This window comes from Macaca thibetana, chromosome 9 (genome assembly GCF_024542745.1).
Source record: "Macaca thibetana thibetana isolate TM-01 chromosome 9, ASM2454274v1, whole genome shotgun sequence".
Classification (NCBI taxonomy): Eukaryota; Metazoa; Chordata; class Mammalia; order Primates; family Cercopithecidae; genus Macaca; species Macaca thibetana.
The window spans coordinates 49,394,213-49,410,789 of NC_065586.1; the positions used below are offsets into that span (position 1 = coordinate 49,394,213).

General features: G+C 35.9%; 1 protein-coding gene across 7 annotated transcripts in view; it reads right to left on the reverse strand.

Moving 5' to 3' along the window:
• CCSER2 (coiled-coil serine rich protein 2) overlaps positions 1-16,577 on the reverse strand; it is a 188,440-nt gene that overhangs the window by 136,376 nt on the left and 35,487 nt on the right. For all 7 annotated transcript variants that reach the window (XM_050803815.1, XM_050803821.1, XM_050803820.1 and 4 more), the window contains exons 2-3: positions 8,103-9,558; positions 6,754-6,950 (exon numbers count right to left, since the gene is read on the reverse strand). In XM_050803815.1, coding sequence (XP_050659772.1) covers positions 6,754-6,950; positions 8,103-9,519 — 1,614 coding nt within the window. In that variant the 5' untranslated portion in view covers positions 9,520-9,558. The remainder of the gene's footprint in view (positions 1-6,753; positions 6,951-8,102; positions 9,559-16,577) is intronic.

Sequence of the window (16,577 nt, forward strand, 5' to 3'; positions counted from 1 at the left end):
TCTCAAAATCATAAGAGCTATTTATGACAAACCCACAGCCAATATCATACTGAATGGGCAAAAACTGGAAGCATTCCCTTTGAAAACTGGCACAAGACAGGGATGCCCTCTCTCACCACTCCTATTCAACATAGTGTTGGAAGTTCTGGCTAGGGCAATCAGGCAAGAGAAAGAAATCAAGGGTATTCAGTTAGGAAAAGAAGAAGTCAAATTGTCCCTGTTTGCAGATGACATGATTGTATATTTAGAAAACCAAATCATCTCAGCCCAAAATCTCATTAAGCTGATAAGAAACTTCAGCAAAGTCTCAGGATACAAAATTAATGTGCAAAAATCACAAGCATTCTTATACACCAGTAACAGACAAACAGAGAGCCAAATCATGAATGAACTTCCATTCACAATTGCTTCAAAGAGAATAAACTACCTAGGAATCCAACTTAAAAGGGATGTAAATGACCTCTTCAAGGAGAGCTACAAACCATTGCTCAGTGAAATAAAAGAGGACACAAACAAATGGAAGAACATGCCATGCTCATGGATAGGAAGAATCAATATCATGAAAATGGCCATACTGCCCAAGGTAATTTACAGATTCAATGCCATCCCCATCAAGCTACCAATGAGTTTCTTCACAGAATTGGAAAAAACTGCTTCAAAGTTCATATGGAACCAAAAAAGACCCCACATTGCCAAGACAATCCTAAGTCAAAAGAACAAAGCTGGAGGCATCACGCTACCCGACTTCAAACTATACTACAAGGCTACAGTAACCAAAACAGCATGGTACTGGCACCAAAACAGAGATATAGACCAATGGAACAGAACAGAGTCCTCAGAAATAATACCACACAACTACAGCCATCTTATCTTTGACAAACCTCAGAAAAATAAGAAATGGGGAAAGGATTCCCTATTTAATAAATGGTGCTGGGAAAATTGGCTAGCCATAAGTAGAAAGCTGAAACTGGATCCTTTCCTTACTCCTTATACGAAAATTAATTCAAGATGGATTAGAGACTTAAATGTGAGACCTAATACCATAAAATCCCTAGAAGAAAACCTAGGTAATACCATTCAGGTATAGGCATGGGCAAGGACTTCATGTCTGAAACACCAAAAGCATCGGTAACAAAAGCTGAAATTGACAAATAGGATCTAATTAAACTAAAGAGCTTCTGCACAGCAAAAGAAACTACCATCAGAGTGAACAGGCAACCTACAGAATGGGAGAACATTTTTGCAATCTACTCATCTGACAAAGGGCTAATATCCAGAACCTACAAAGAACTCAGACAAATTTACAAGAAAAAAACAAAAAACCCCATCAAAAAGTGGGCAAAGGATATGAACAGACATTTCTCAAAAGAAGACATGCACACAGCCAACAGACACTTGAAAAAATGCTCATCATCACTGGCCATCACAGAAATGCAAATCAAAACCACAATGAGATACCATCTCATGCCAGTTAGAATGGCAATCATTAAAAAGTCAGGAAACAACAGGTGCTGGAGAGGATGTTGAGAAATAGGAACACTTTTACACTGTTGGTGGGATTGTAAACTAGTTCAACCATTATGGAAAACAGTATGGCAATTCCTCAAGGATCTAGAACTAGAAGTACCATATGACCCAGCCATCCCATTACTGGGTATATACCCAAAGGATTATAAATCATGCTGCTATAAAGACACATGCACACGTATGTTTATTGCGGCACTATTCACAATAGCAAAGACTTGGAATCAACCCAAATGTCCATCAGTGACAGACTGGATTAAGAAAATGTGGTACATATACACCATGGAATACTATGCAGCCATAAAAAAGGATGAGTTTGTGTCCTTTGTAGGGACATGGATGCAGCTGGAAACCATCATTCTCAGCAAACTATCGCAAGAACAGAAAACCAAACACCGCATGTTCTCACTCATAGGTGGGAACTGAACAATGAACAATGAGATCACCTGGACTCGAGAAGGGGAACATCACACACCAGGGCCTATTATGGGGAGGGGGTAGCGGGGAGAGGGAAGGTATTGCATTGGAAGTTATACCTGATGTAAACGACGAGTTGACGGGTGCTGACGAGTTGATGGGTGCAGCACACCAACATGGCACAAGTATACATATGTAACAAACCTGCACGTTTTGCACATGTACCCTAGAACTTAAAGTATAATAATAAAAATAAATAAATAAATAAATTTTAAAAAAATAAGAAAAGTAGAAGGAAGAAAATAAAGATATAAACCAAAATCAATAAAAACAGAAAATAAGCACAATATGGAAAAATCAGCAAAGCCCAAATTTGGTTCTTGGAAATGAAGAAGAAGAAAGGAAACACCAATTACCAGTATCAGGAATAAAAAGCAGACGTCCTTATAAGACCCTAAAGATGTTTTAAAAAGGATAATCCTAGTCAACTTTCACCAACAAATGACAAGTTTAGATGAAATGGACAAATTTTCAAAAACCAACATACAAATTTTAATATGCCAGTATCTAAAAATTAAAACTGTTACTAAAAACTTTCTCATAAAGAAAACTCCAGTTCCAGAAGGCTGAATTCTTGCAAATTCTTTTACATACCTAAGGAATAAGCACATTAGTTGTACACAAATTCTTTCAAAGGACAGAAAAATAAGAAAACACTTCTCAACTCATTATAAAGTCAGCATGATCTTGATCCAAAACATGGCAACATCATCAGAAAGAAAAACAAGAAAATTACAGAGCAGAACAATCTTACTCATGAACATACATGTAAAAACATAGACTATTAGCAGAGCTGGGTATGGTGGCATGCACCTGTAGTCCCAGCTACTTGGGAGACTGTGGGGGGGAGGATTACTTCAGCCCAGGAGTTCAAGGCCAGCCTGGACAATATAGCAAGACCCCATCTCTTTTCTAAAAATTAATTTTTAGGCCAGGCGCAGTGGCTCATGCCAGTAATCCCACTATTTTGGGAGGCTGAGGCAGGCAGATCGCCTGAGGTCAGGAGTTCGAGACCAGCCTGGCCAACATGGTGAAACCCTGACTCTACTAAAAATACAAAATTTAGCCAGGCATGGTGGCAGGCACCTGTAATCTCAGCTACTTGGGAGGCTGAGGCAGAAGAAACGCTTGAACCTGGGAGGCAGAGGCTGCAGTGAGCCAAGATCACACCATTGCACTCCAGCCTGGGTGATAAGAGTGAGACTTCATCTCAAAAAAAAAAAAAAAAAAAATTAATTTTTAAAAATAATTTTAAAATTTAAAAATTAGAAAATCTAGTTTAACTACATTTGAAAAGATAATACATCATGACCAAGTGAATGTATTCTAAGAATGGAAAGGTAGTTTACTATTTGAAAATCAAGCCATGCAATCTAGCACACTAACACAAAAAAAATTTCATTATCTCAACAGATGTAGAGAAAGCATTTGGTAAAACTTAATATTCATTCGCAACAAAAATTCAGCAAACAAAATAAAAGACCGTTTCCATATTCTGATTAAACTCCCTCTCAGCTCCCAAAAACTTTAATGGTGAACTATTAAGGCTTTCTCTCTGAAATTCTATCACCATTTCAATTCAACATTATGTTGGTGGTCCTAACTCGTGTAATAGGGCAAGCGCTGGGATGGTGAGACAACTTTGCAAATGGTATGATTATATAGTGTATATACCAGTTCCAAAACCATCCACAGGCAAATTACTGTAACTAGTAGATGAATTTACAAGGTTATTAGAAAAGTCAACAAACAAAAATCAGGTGTATTTGTATATATAACAAAAACTCATAAAATTATAAAAATGGTACCACTTACAGTGTCAAAATCAAATATGTGTAACATTTTGCAGAAAAGTACAAAACATTAGCAAGAAGTATTTCTAAAGTATGAAATTAATGGAGGACTATATCTCCATCATAAATATGTCAATTCTCTCCAAACTCATCTATAAATTCAATGCAATCCCATTCAAAATCCCTGCAGGTCCTTTCTGGAAACTGACAAGCTCAATCTAATATTTAATTGGAAATACAAAAGACTAAGAAGAGCTATGGAAATCTTGGGAAAAAACAAAGCTGGAAGACTTACCCTACCAGGCAGCAAAATTTATTTTAAAGCTACAAAAATGAAAATAACATATAACTGACAAAATAAACAGAAATATTTGTCTATGCAATATTTATATATGCAGTCATTCATTTATGACAAAGATGAACCTGAAATACAGTGGGGGAAAGATGATTTTAAGAAAATCACATATGTATAATCATCCATACACATACATCCATATTACCAAAATTCTCCGGTCTGTCTGCAGAAAAATTGTGCATTTTACTGTATGTAATTTAGATCTCTGCATAATACTGGTAGCGTTTAAACAAATAAATAACCAGGATTCTAGACTGGTGTTATGAAAAGCAATCAGTCTACAAACTATTTGTTGGGATCCCTGACATGAATAGCAGATTGCACCAGAATGTATATGAACACACTGTTTCTTTCAAAAAGGAAGACTTACTAGAAAAACAATCTCAGCAGAAATGAACAGTGGGTGGAATTAAACTGTGTTAGAAGTGACACAGTTGATGTATATTCTAGTGAAAGCTCCTTATCTTGACCTGGACTGGAAGAAGCAGTGTTGCAGAGACCAAGAAAAGTGAGAATAAGCTAAAGGTCTTTGGGGGTTAAGTAAGAGATACTACTTTGAACCACTTTAGGGGGAAAAAAAAAAAGAAAGAAACAAAAAAAAAGCAAGACAATTTAAATAAAAATAGTAAGATGGCAGAGTAAATAAAGTCCAAGTATAACAATAAACGCAAACATAAAAGGATTAAACTCACTAGTCAAAAGAAAAAGACAAACTGAAAATTTTAAAATAATAAACTATTTGCTATATATAAAAAAGACTGATAGTAAAAGAAGGGAAAATACACAAATAAAACTGGTAAGATATATTAATATTTGGAAAAAAAGAAGTCTGAAAACAAAAAGCATAATTAGAGATACAGAAGATCACTAAGTAATGATGGAAAGTCCAATTCACCAAAAAAAAAACACATTTTGAACAGGTACATGCCTAAAATTTATACAAAACAAAAAATTCACATAACTTCAGAGCAAAAATGGTAAATCCAACATCACTGTAGAAGAACTCAACACACTGTTCTCAACTTTTGCCATCAATTTTCTATCCTTTCTCAGACTTTATCTTCTCCTTAGATCAGAAGAGAAAGACAGAAACACCATCTTGTTCCAAAGCACAGAATGAATGTTTTTGTTGCTTCCCATACCATATACAGAAACCTACTGAACAAGGAGGAAACTCAGGGATCTTAAGGACTAACAGTCAATCCAGATGCAGTCTGCAATATTTTAGAGAAAGCTATTTTGGGATTAGTTACAGGAACAATGAACTGAAGATGGTTAGCCTCTAAAAACTGTCAGGTACTAAGTGGTTTATTGCTGCCATCTGCTGGACACCATGTTCATTTGCACGTCAATCATATTTGCCTTAAAACGCCTAGTAAGATAGCATGTAAGGTCTTAAACTGTTATCTTTTCTGAGCCTCCTTTATCTAATGAAGTGAAGACACTGTCTCTAAATTAAATGTTTGCATGCAAGGTGTTGATAGACGTTAAAAAAATGTTTGTGCAATTTAAGCCTCTGGTAACAACGGCTTAAGTAAAAGGTTTACAGGAGTATAGAAAATTACACTGCCTGAAATCCACTTGGAATTTAATATATCCACAAAGACTACCAATTTTCCCATACAACTACTGGAAAATAATATTTTATATACTGAGTAACTGCAATGAGTCACTTCAAACATACCAGTTACAGTTTACCCATACGGTATATTATCCACATTACTTGCCATGTTTCTTAAAATTTACACATATAAATTCATGGCAGGTCTTCTAACACTTGCTCATACCTGGTTCCCTTGCCTTCCAGGCACACACGAAGATTACACTTCCCAACCCTTTAGTACTTAGGTGGGACCACATGATTAGTTCTGGTCAACAGATCATGAATGGAAGTGCCAAGTGTTGCCTGCAGGCCAATGCAAGTAATAATATGTGTGAGACACTCTGGCACTCTCTTCCTCTGCCATAGTGACAAGAAGGGACCTCAAAAGATGGTCAAGCCCCAAAATCAAAGCAGTTTAGATCACTAAAGACAGCTGCCCTAGAGAGCTGTCCAGACCCACAACAGACTTCCTAAGAGTAAAAAAATATACTGGTATTATCCCATTCAGAGCTGGCACTTCAATGTTACCTCAGTATAGCATAGACCAAGGTTTCTCAACAGCAGCACTACTGCCATCTTAGGCTAGATAATTCATTGTGGTCTCTGTCTTGTGCACTGTGGGATGTTAAACAACATCCCTGGCATCTACCCACTAGATGCCAAGAAGCACTCATCAATATGACAAACAAAACCACCTCCAGTCATTGACCTCCTCCCCCCATCTTTGAGAACCACTGGCATAGATTAACCTACTAATATGCACATATGTATGATGAATATGTATGTATACATGTTGAGTATATTTACGTCAAATGTCATACATTCTCCATGCTTTATTTCACATTAGAGTCAGATATTTTATAGGCTCTTAACAAATATGAATTCCCATTTCTCAAAGCAGTAAAGTTAATTCATAAATGTTTTAAAAAATCAGTCATATCACAAGTCTCTCTATAGTAGGGTAAACAAAATATTCCAAGAGTATATAAATCCATACATACTATGCTGTTCATTTCAGAGGACTCATAGCTCCCAACCGGATGGACATTTCCAATGGGTTCCAAGCCTTCTTCATCCCACATGTATGTTCCATCAGAGCTATCAGATGGAGATAGTTCAAAAGAAGAACCAGCTCTGTAGTCTGTATCTGGTGAAACCAAATTATTCCCAGAAGTATGTTTTGTACATTCACTCCTGTCTTCAAGAGAAAAAAGGTTATTGAGTCACAAAAATATAATTGTTTCTCATGTCCTAAAAATATAACTGCTAATAATCTGGAATGTCATAGCCAAAAAGCTGGCTCAAAAAAAGCACTCATAACTGCAGCACTTTCTATATCCTAAGCAGTAAAACATCAAGAGGCAAAATCTTTAAAATAACCTACTGAAATATTTTCTAATAGATGAAAAGAAAATTCATTTAGTCATCTTTCACTTCTGTAATATTTCCAAAAATGTAAATAAACCTTCATATTCCTATAATATTTCCCAAGATACTTAAACACTGGCCAGGAAACTCCTTTTCCTCTGTGTATACTATTTAACTTCAGAGATTAAATAATGTAGGGTACTCATAATTGCCTCCCTAAAAGGAAATAAACTTGTTCCGGTAGTCTCTTTTAGAAGACCTATAGATAATCAAGGGTTTGTACATGCATCTCTATGCATGCTCTAGTCCCCTCATTATACCACATGTCTATGTCTAATCCCTTTAGTTGTTCTTTATTCAGGTATATGGGTGTACAAATACCAAATACATTTTCTCCAGCATTTAGTAACAGGATAATCAAACATAAGAGGAAATGTTTACCAGGTATTATTTCACTTTCTTCAGTTTAATAAATAAATAAACCTCTCTCAGGAAGCGCATCTACAAAAATTGCTAAACAAGAAAAATTTCCTAAGATAAAAAAATCCATCAGATTAGACATAACCTATATTATCTAATTTCCCCTTTGGTACAGCTTTACTCTTAACAAATAGCAATGAAATGCTACCCTAAGAGAAGAGATGGTTTGTTTAATGGCATACCACGCTGGTTGAGGTAAGTAGGGGAAAAGTCATTTAGAAGCACTGTCTATACTAAGCAGGAATAGGCTGTGTATAATAGCCAAAGAACAACAAATGTTATAATTAATAACAACAAATGTTACTAATATTGTCTTGGATAGGGTGAAAAATGGGGTATGGAAGTCACAGGAAAATAAATGTTGCCCCACCCCAATTTTGTCTAGATCCATCCCTCCGTGAAACTGATAATATCTTGAAATCTATCTGAAGATAATCCTAAATATAAGTTCAGTTATATTACCTAAAAGAAAGCAAAAAAACTTAAGGTTAGTAATATTTACCAGAGACACTTATATCTATCCATTCATCAGTTTTACTGAAGACTTTTTCATTTTCCTTGGGGGAATCAAATATATCCTGTGGTGGCACATTTTCATGTTTTTCTTCTTTGAGACACATTTCCTCTGGAGTTATTCTAGTTCTATTGGAGTCTTCTATATCTATAAAATCATCACTAAAGTCTTCACTTAAATCATTCTTATCAGAAGATGACAAAGACGACAAGGAAATGTCATCCACATCATCACTCAGGTATCTAATTTTAGCATCATGTTTCACAGTCTGGTTGTTTTTTGTTCTATAACTTTCATTTTCAATCAGTTCTTGGTCCTTATTAGTAGCTCTGTCCTTAGCCAAAACTGTAGCATCTTCCTCTACACATGTGTCAGCAGGTGAGTTTTTATTTCCATCAACTGTGATAGTCCCAGAAAATGGAGATCGGCTAGATTTCAGTAGAGAGGGATGAACCATTCTATAACCTAAAGTAGAAGTTACACCGGGGCCATTTGGTAAAGCCAACTTCTTTCCACCAGCAGCATAAGGCCTATTAAATCCATACCCCAAATGTTCATTCCCATTGAGTACTTCAGACTGCCGGGAATTTCTTGTTAGCATACTTGACCGTAGAGGCACTCTAATGGATAGCTGTTGATTCTGATAAGGCTTTGTAAGATCCACAGCTCTATTAAAGGAATGTGATCTGGTTATAGATGAAGGTGGAAGGAATGAATTCTGAATGGAATGTGAAAAACTCTGTGATCTTACCATTTTTTCAGAATTAACAGATTTACTACTGTCTGGGGATTGAGCTAAGCTTTCTCCAGAACTGCTTCTGGTGGCACAGGAGTTTGCTCTAGGCCTTTGCATGCTACCAGCCGACCGGTTTCCATAAAATCCATTCAACTGTGATTTTGGAGTATTGACCGAAGAATATGAAGTCCTTCCTAATAATGTGCCTTTGGTGAATTTACCCAAATTTGATGGTCCAGAAAAAGACTTTTGGTTTAACTCCTCTGTAGATGACACAAACATAGTGGATGGCTTTGCTAACTTTGATGTGAATAAAGAAACACTTTTCAAACCTCCCTTCATCCCATTTTTATCAAATATTCCTTGAGTAGGAACATGTTTTCCAGGATCAATTATTTTATCATGTGAATTTTGAGTATTGTTAGGCTCTCCAGCACCTTGTGCACAAGGTTGATATTTATTTGCTTTTCTCCAATTAAATGAATGAGATGATGGACAATCAGAGCCATTATTTTTGATGTAACTTTTGACATTACTATTCTTGGAAGTTCCTAATAAATTAACAGGTGTCCCATTTGGCATCGGCTGCAATGTACTTCTTACAGATTTTGTTCCATACTTTGGCAACTTGGAACCCAAAAACGTCTTGATTTGTGTTTTTTCTTCCATGAGCTATAAGGTGCATTTGTTCTTAAAAGCTGACAGAATCTGTGAAGAGAAAAAGGCAGCACATTAAACATTCCTAAATAAGGATAATTACATGAATTATTACATAATATGATACTTACACTTTTATATGCAGAAAAGCCCAAAAGTTACTCATGATTCCTACAGAACTCCTGGCAAATACTGAATGCACTAATTAAATTAATAACTTTATGTTGGAAGAAAATAAAGAACATTTTTATAAACTTTTATAAACATATGCTATGAATGACAGCAAAATCCAGAAATAATAAAATTAAACTACCAAATTTGACTATGTAAAAAATAATACTTTCAGAGTACTTCTTCCCATTTTCCAATTCAAATAATTTTTTCGTTTTGGGTAAAAGTCTCTCCTTTAAAAATAAGAACATACGGAAAGCCACAGCCAGTGCACTCAGGCAAGAGAATGAAATAAAGGGCATTCAAAATGGAAAAGAAGAAGTCAAACTATCTCCGTTTGCCAATGATATGATTATATATCTAGAAAATTCTACGAACTCCTCCAAAAGATTCCTAGATTTGATAAATCCAGTAAAGTATAGGTTGCAAAATCAAAGTACACAAATCAGTAGCACACCAACAATGACTAAGCTGAGAATCAAGAACTCAATTCCTTTGACCATAGCTGCAAAAAAATAAAATAAAATACCTAGGAGTACACTTAACCAAGGAAGTAAAAGATCTCTACAAGGAGAAGTGTAAAACACTTCAGAAAGAAATCACAGACAATGCAAACGAATGGAAATACATCCCACACTCATGCATTAGAGGAATCCATATCATGAAAATGACCATGCTGCCCAAAGCAGTCCACAGATTCAATGCAATTTGTATCAAAATACCAACATCATTTTTCACAGAATTAGACAAAACAATCCTAAAATTCATATGGAACCAAAAAGCAATCTTAAACAAAAAACCAAATCTGGAGGCATCACATTACTCACCTTCGAATTATACTACAAGGCTACTATAGTAACAAAAACAGCATGGTACTAGTATAAAAGTACATTCATAGAGCAAAGGAACAGAGTAGAGAACCCAGAAATAAAGCCAAATACAATCAACTGACCTTTGACAAAGCATACATAATGAAAATTGGGAAAAGAACACCTTATTCAATAAATGTTGCCAGGAAAACTGGATAGCCACATGTAGAAGAATGAAATTGGATCCCTATCTCTTACCATATACAAAAATCAACCCAAGACGGATTTAAGACTTAAATCTAAGGCATGAAGCCATAAAAATGCTAGAAGAAAACCTAGGAAAAACTCTTATGGATATCGGTCTAGGCAAAGAATTTATGACTAAGACACCAAAAGCAAATGCAACAAAAAAAATAAATGGGACCTAATTAACTAAAAAGCTTCTGCTCAGCAAAAAATAAACAGAGTAAACAGCCCACAGAATAGGAGAAAATATTTGCAAACTATTCATCTAACAAAAGATTAATATCCAGAATCTATAAGGAACTCCAACTAATCTGCAAGGAAAAAAATAATCCCATCAAAAAGTGGACAAATGACATCAATAAACATTTTTCCAAAAGAAGGTATACAATGACCAAGAAACATGAAAAAAATGCTTAACATCACTAATCATCAGGGACATGCAAATTAAAACCACAATGAGGTATCACTTTATCCCAGCCAGAATGGCTATTAAAAAGCCAAAAAACAATAGATATTGGCATAGATGTGACAAAAAGGGAACATTTAGGTACTGCTGGTGGCAATGTAAATTAATTATCACCTCTATGGGAAACAGTATGGAGATTTCTCAAAGAACTAAATCTACCATTTGATCCAGCAATCTCACCACTGGGTATCTACCCAAAGGAAAACTGTATAAAAATTAAAAAAAAAAAAATTTTAAACCTGCATATGTATGTTTATCACAGAAAAATTCACAATTGCCAGATGTGGAACCAAACTAAGTACCCACCAACCGATGAGTGAATTAAGAAAATACACCATGGAATACTACTCAGCCATAAAAAAGAATGAAATAATATCTTCTGAAGCAATGTGGATAGAGATAGAGGCCATTATTCTGAAGTAATTCAGGAATGAAAAACCAAATACCATATGTTCTTACTTATAATTGGGAACTAAGTTATGGGTATGCAAAGGCATACAGAGAGGTAGAATGGACACTGGAAACTCAGAAGGGGGGATGATGTGAGAGATTTTTTAAAACTACACAATGTAGTAGGGTGCTACACACTATTTGGGTGGCATGTGCACTAAAATCTCAGACTTCACCACTACACAATTCATTCATGCAGCCAAAAATCACCTGTTCCCTTAAAGCCCGTGAAATAAAAGGTAATTAAAGAATATATTTTTTAAAAAATACATGATTTTATAAAAGCTAGAAGACATTTGAAAAACCTTAATTACTAAAGCCATGAGAAGTATGTAGGTGAAGAATATAATGGCATCAAACAATTCTTTTGGTATTAAGGGTTGAGTAATAAGCTGTCATTTTAGACAACTATCTCCAAAGAATTTCCATCTGGTAACATAAATACAAATGACAGTGCCAGGGTGAGAAGTGTAAAGATTTAATAAAGTTGATTTGTCCATTAATCTCAATTTTACACAATTTTTATTTTATTTTATTTTATTGAGACAGGATCTTGCTCTGTCACCCAGGCTGGAGTGCAGTGGCACGATCATGGCTCACTGCAGCCTCCCCCTCCCTGGCTCAAGTGATCCTTCCACCTTAGCCTCTCAGGTAGCTGGGACTAAAGGCACACAGCATTACACACAACTAATTTTTTTAAAAAATTTTTTGTAGAGACAGAGTTTCGCTATATTCCCTAGGCTGGTCTCGAACTCCTACCCTCAAGTGCTCCTCTTGCCTTGGCCTCAAGTGATCCTCCCACCTTGGCCTCCCAAAGTGCTGGGATCAGAGGCATAAGCCACCATGCAAAGCTTGTATTTATTTTAAATATAACACAAAACTACAAAAATGAAAAGGTTCAATACACACAAAAGAGCATAAAACTAGAAACCACTAATGTCTTCTATGAGTAACTTTTTAATGAATCATGATATATCATGTGATGAGATTATAAAGATGAGCCAGACATATTAAAATGTTTGTTCTAATATTAACAAATATATGGTCACAATATGTTCACTGTAATTATATAAGAATTCTGTAAAAACGCTAACAAGCGAAAATGCAACTTTAAAAATGCCTTAGGGATACTGATTTTTTAATATAGTGTATGACACTGTATTTTTTTTTTTAAGAGACATGGTCTTGCTCTGTCACCCAGCTAGAGTGCAGTGGTGCAATCACAAATCACTGCAGCCTCAAACTCCTGGGCTCAAGCGATCTTCCTACCTCAGCCTTCCAAGCAGCTAGGACTGACTATAGGTGCACACCACCATGGCCAGCTAATTTATTTTTACTTTTTATAGAGGTGGAGGCCTTGCTATATTGCCCAGGCTGGTCTGGGATTCCTGGGCTCAAGCAATCTTCCCACCTTGGCTTCTCAAAGTGTTGAGATTACAGGCATAAGCCACTGCACCCAGCTAAATTTTTAAAATTTTTGTTGTAATTGTTGTTGAGATGGAGTCTCTCTCTGTCACCCAGGCTGGAATGCAATGGCATGATCTCGGCTCACTGCAACGTCTACCTAATGGGTTCAAGCAATTCTCCTGCTTCAGCCTCCTGAGTAGCTGGGATTATAGATGCCCGCCATCATGCCAGACTAATTTTTTCTATTTTTTAGTAGAGACAGGATTTCACCATGTTGGCCAGGCTGATCTCAAACTCTTGACCTCAGGTGATCCACTCATCTCGGCCTCCCAGAATGCTGGGATTACAGGCACGAGCCACCGCACCAGACCAATTTTTTTAATTTTTAAAACAACTGATTCCAAGTCAACCCTGGCCTAAGAAGTAGAGTTCCTATCACACATGTTATTAATTATGTCAAAAGTAAATATTTAGAAAATCACACAAATGTCCAAGTATAGAGTGAAAAAAGACTAAAGAATGTCCTGTTAACAACAACTAATAAAAGATATAAATATATAAATATATATATATTTGTGTGCATGTGATTTTTCAGCGGAAAACCCACCACCAACATAGTGTAATACAAAAAGCTATTTAAACTAAGAACCTATAAACTTTAAAAAGTGGTGGACAGAAAAAAATTCTGTATGGTACAGTATGACTAGCCTGATTACTGCCTGGAAGCAGTAGTGAGAAAGAAATGTGAACTAAATAACTTGAAAAGTTTAAGAAACACCTCTAGTTTGGAAAGAAAAATTTGATTTGTCATGCCCTAGAAAAGTTTAGGAAAAATATCCTGAGCACGGAGGCTTCAAAACCTAGGCAGAGGCATCATCAGATCTGCCAACTTCTAAGGCCCTATACTGAGTTGAGGGAAGGATCTGAAGCCCATAGAAAGGTACTATACCCTCAGCAGTATGAAATGAGACACGTATAGGACATTTAACACAATCTAAGGAGATGGGAAAGCATAGGGCCACAAAGCAAAGTACTTGACCTAGGTATCCAAATTAAGCCTGAGCAAGACAAAAAGAAATGGCCATACAATCATATAAACAGTTTCCTGTAACACAGAACAACCTAATAAGAACATGCATCTAATGAAACAAAAGCCCAAAGATGAAAAGACAAAACAGGTAAATTGAAAAAAAGGCTTCAGCGTTAAGGAAACCAATTAAGAAGAACAATGAATTTGAAAAAAAAAAAAAAACAAAGCAAGAAAAAGAACCAAAGACTTAAACAAATGGCAAGGAGAAAAATCTTAAGGTAACAAGAGCATATTAAGGAGGCTGTGGTGGGTGGATAACTTGAGACCAGGAGTGTGAGACCAGCCTGGACAACATGGAGAAACCTCATCTCTACAAAAACTACAAGAATTAGCCAGCCATGGTGGTGCACACCTGTTGTCCCAGCTACTCAGGAGGCTAAAGTGGGAAGATCAACTGAGCCCACGAGGTCGAGGCTGCAGTGAGCTGTGATCAAGCCACTGCACACCAGCCTGGCTGAAAGAGTGAGACCCTGTATCAAAAAAAAAAAAAAAAAAAAAAGTATTGAGGAGGAAAAAAAAGACAAAGATATCAAAAGAATGAGAAAGAAAATGTACGACAAAGGCTAAACAGAAAGATAATTAGTATCTCTGAAGTAGAATAACTAATTAAATGGAAGATAAAAGGCAGGAGGACATAATAGAAAATATCCCTAAAATAAAGGTGAAAAAAATCTATAGAAGAAAAAATATACCAAATCACAGATGCAAATACATATCCTAGTTAAGTTAATGAAATATCAAGGATAAAGAAATAATTCTCCAGAAATACAAGTAGAGAAAAAAGTCACCTTTAAAAATGTTTTTAAACTTGGAATATACAAAGGAAATAACTGGATATCCTTCCAAAGAAATGCTGGAGCCTCTAGGGATAATTTAATCCTATAGGAATCACATTAATTTTACCTTTAAAATTTATTCTAAATTCACCACTTCCATTCCACAATCTTAGTTCTTATGCTCATCATTTCTTCCTGTACTATTACCAAGGATTCCTACATTTATGTCAAGATTCCAACCTTACTTCTATTCAAACTGTCAGCATTTATCTTCTTAAAGCACAGACCTGGATCACGTCATTCTACTGATTAAAAACCATCTGTGAGACTAGGAACAACAAAATAAAACCCAAAACTCATTGTACAGGGAGCAAGCTACGCTATTTGGTTCTACCTTATCCTTGTTATATACTTAAGTCAAGATATGTTACTTGTCATTCCCCAAAATCCATCCTATATTTTCTATCTTCTATGCCTTTGCTAAAGACCACTTGGAAGATTCTATCCTCAAAGTTCAAAATCACCACATCCACCAACATTTCCAGTTAAAATTAATCTTACATCACTCTCTATTCTCTTCACAGCAATAATATAGCTGAGTTTGTCTTCTAATTGTGTGTATGTCTATTTGACCCACAGGAAAGTAAACCTGCTGAGAATATAAACTAAGTCTTATATACTGTACTTTGAGGTCAGCTACAGGAATACAAATTTAACAGATCCTAAACTTATAAGTAAATGCATAATCTCTTAATGCAGATTAATTTAACAGTAAGGAAAGACTAAAAAAGAACTTTGTTTTGTGGACCTGTGATTGACTGGTAATAGCTCCATTGGGCAATATGTTGAAAAAGATTCTGAGGCCAGGCACAGTGGCTCATGCCTGTAATCTCAACAGTTTGGGAAGCTGAGGCGAGGGGATCGCTTGAGCTCAGGAGTTGAAGACCATACTGAGCAACATAGTGAGACCTCATCTCCACTAAAAATTTAACATTAACGTTTTTAAAAAACAAAAGGATGCTGAGGTCAAATCTAGCTTCAAACCTGAAGTAGTGACATGATCAAGCAGCAATGTTTGCCAGGAGCAGAGCAAGGGACAGTGGCAGTATCCATGCCAGACAACTGTCTTCCTCATTTTTTGATAATGGTCTTTTCCACAAAACACCTACAACCACTTTTGGTATAAACATAAGAAAACTGGTATTGATATTACATATTAGGGTCATTTTGCAAATCAATAAATAATACATGTTAAAGACTAAAGAGCCTGTGAATCAGAAAGGCTTTAACATTTTCCTGCCTGTCACAAGTAGACCACAGAAAGAAAATCATACTCTTTCCCTTCTCTGTGTCTCTATTTTCCTGCCTAAGATGAGGGTAATACATGTTACCTCCCAAGAGCATCTTCAGTATTAATAACTTAGAGGCACAAGATGAGCCCAAAAGACAGACACACTGTTACTAGTGTTTGTGGTTCCACCACTTCGTGGGAGAAAAGAATAATGTTAGAACCTGAATGTGCTATTCTCTATAAAGAATATTGATTTCTAAATGTACAAATAATTGCAACACAAATGACATCAATCATCTTGAACTTTTGGTCTTAAGATAAACTAGTCTGACAGCTCCAGTATGAAGTTTACGTTATGAATATC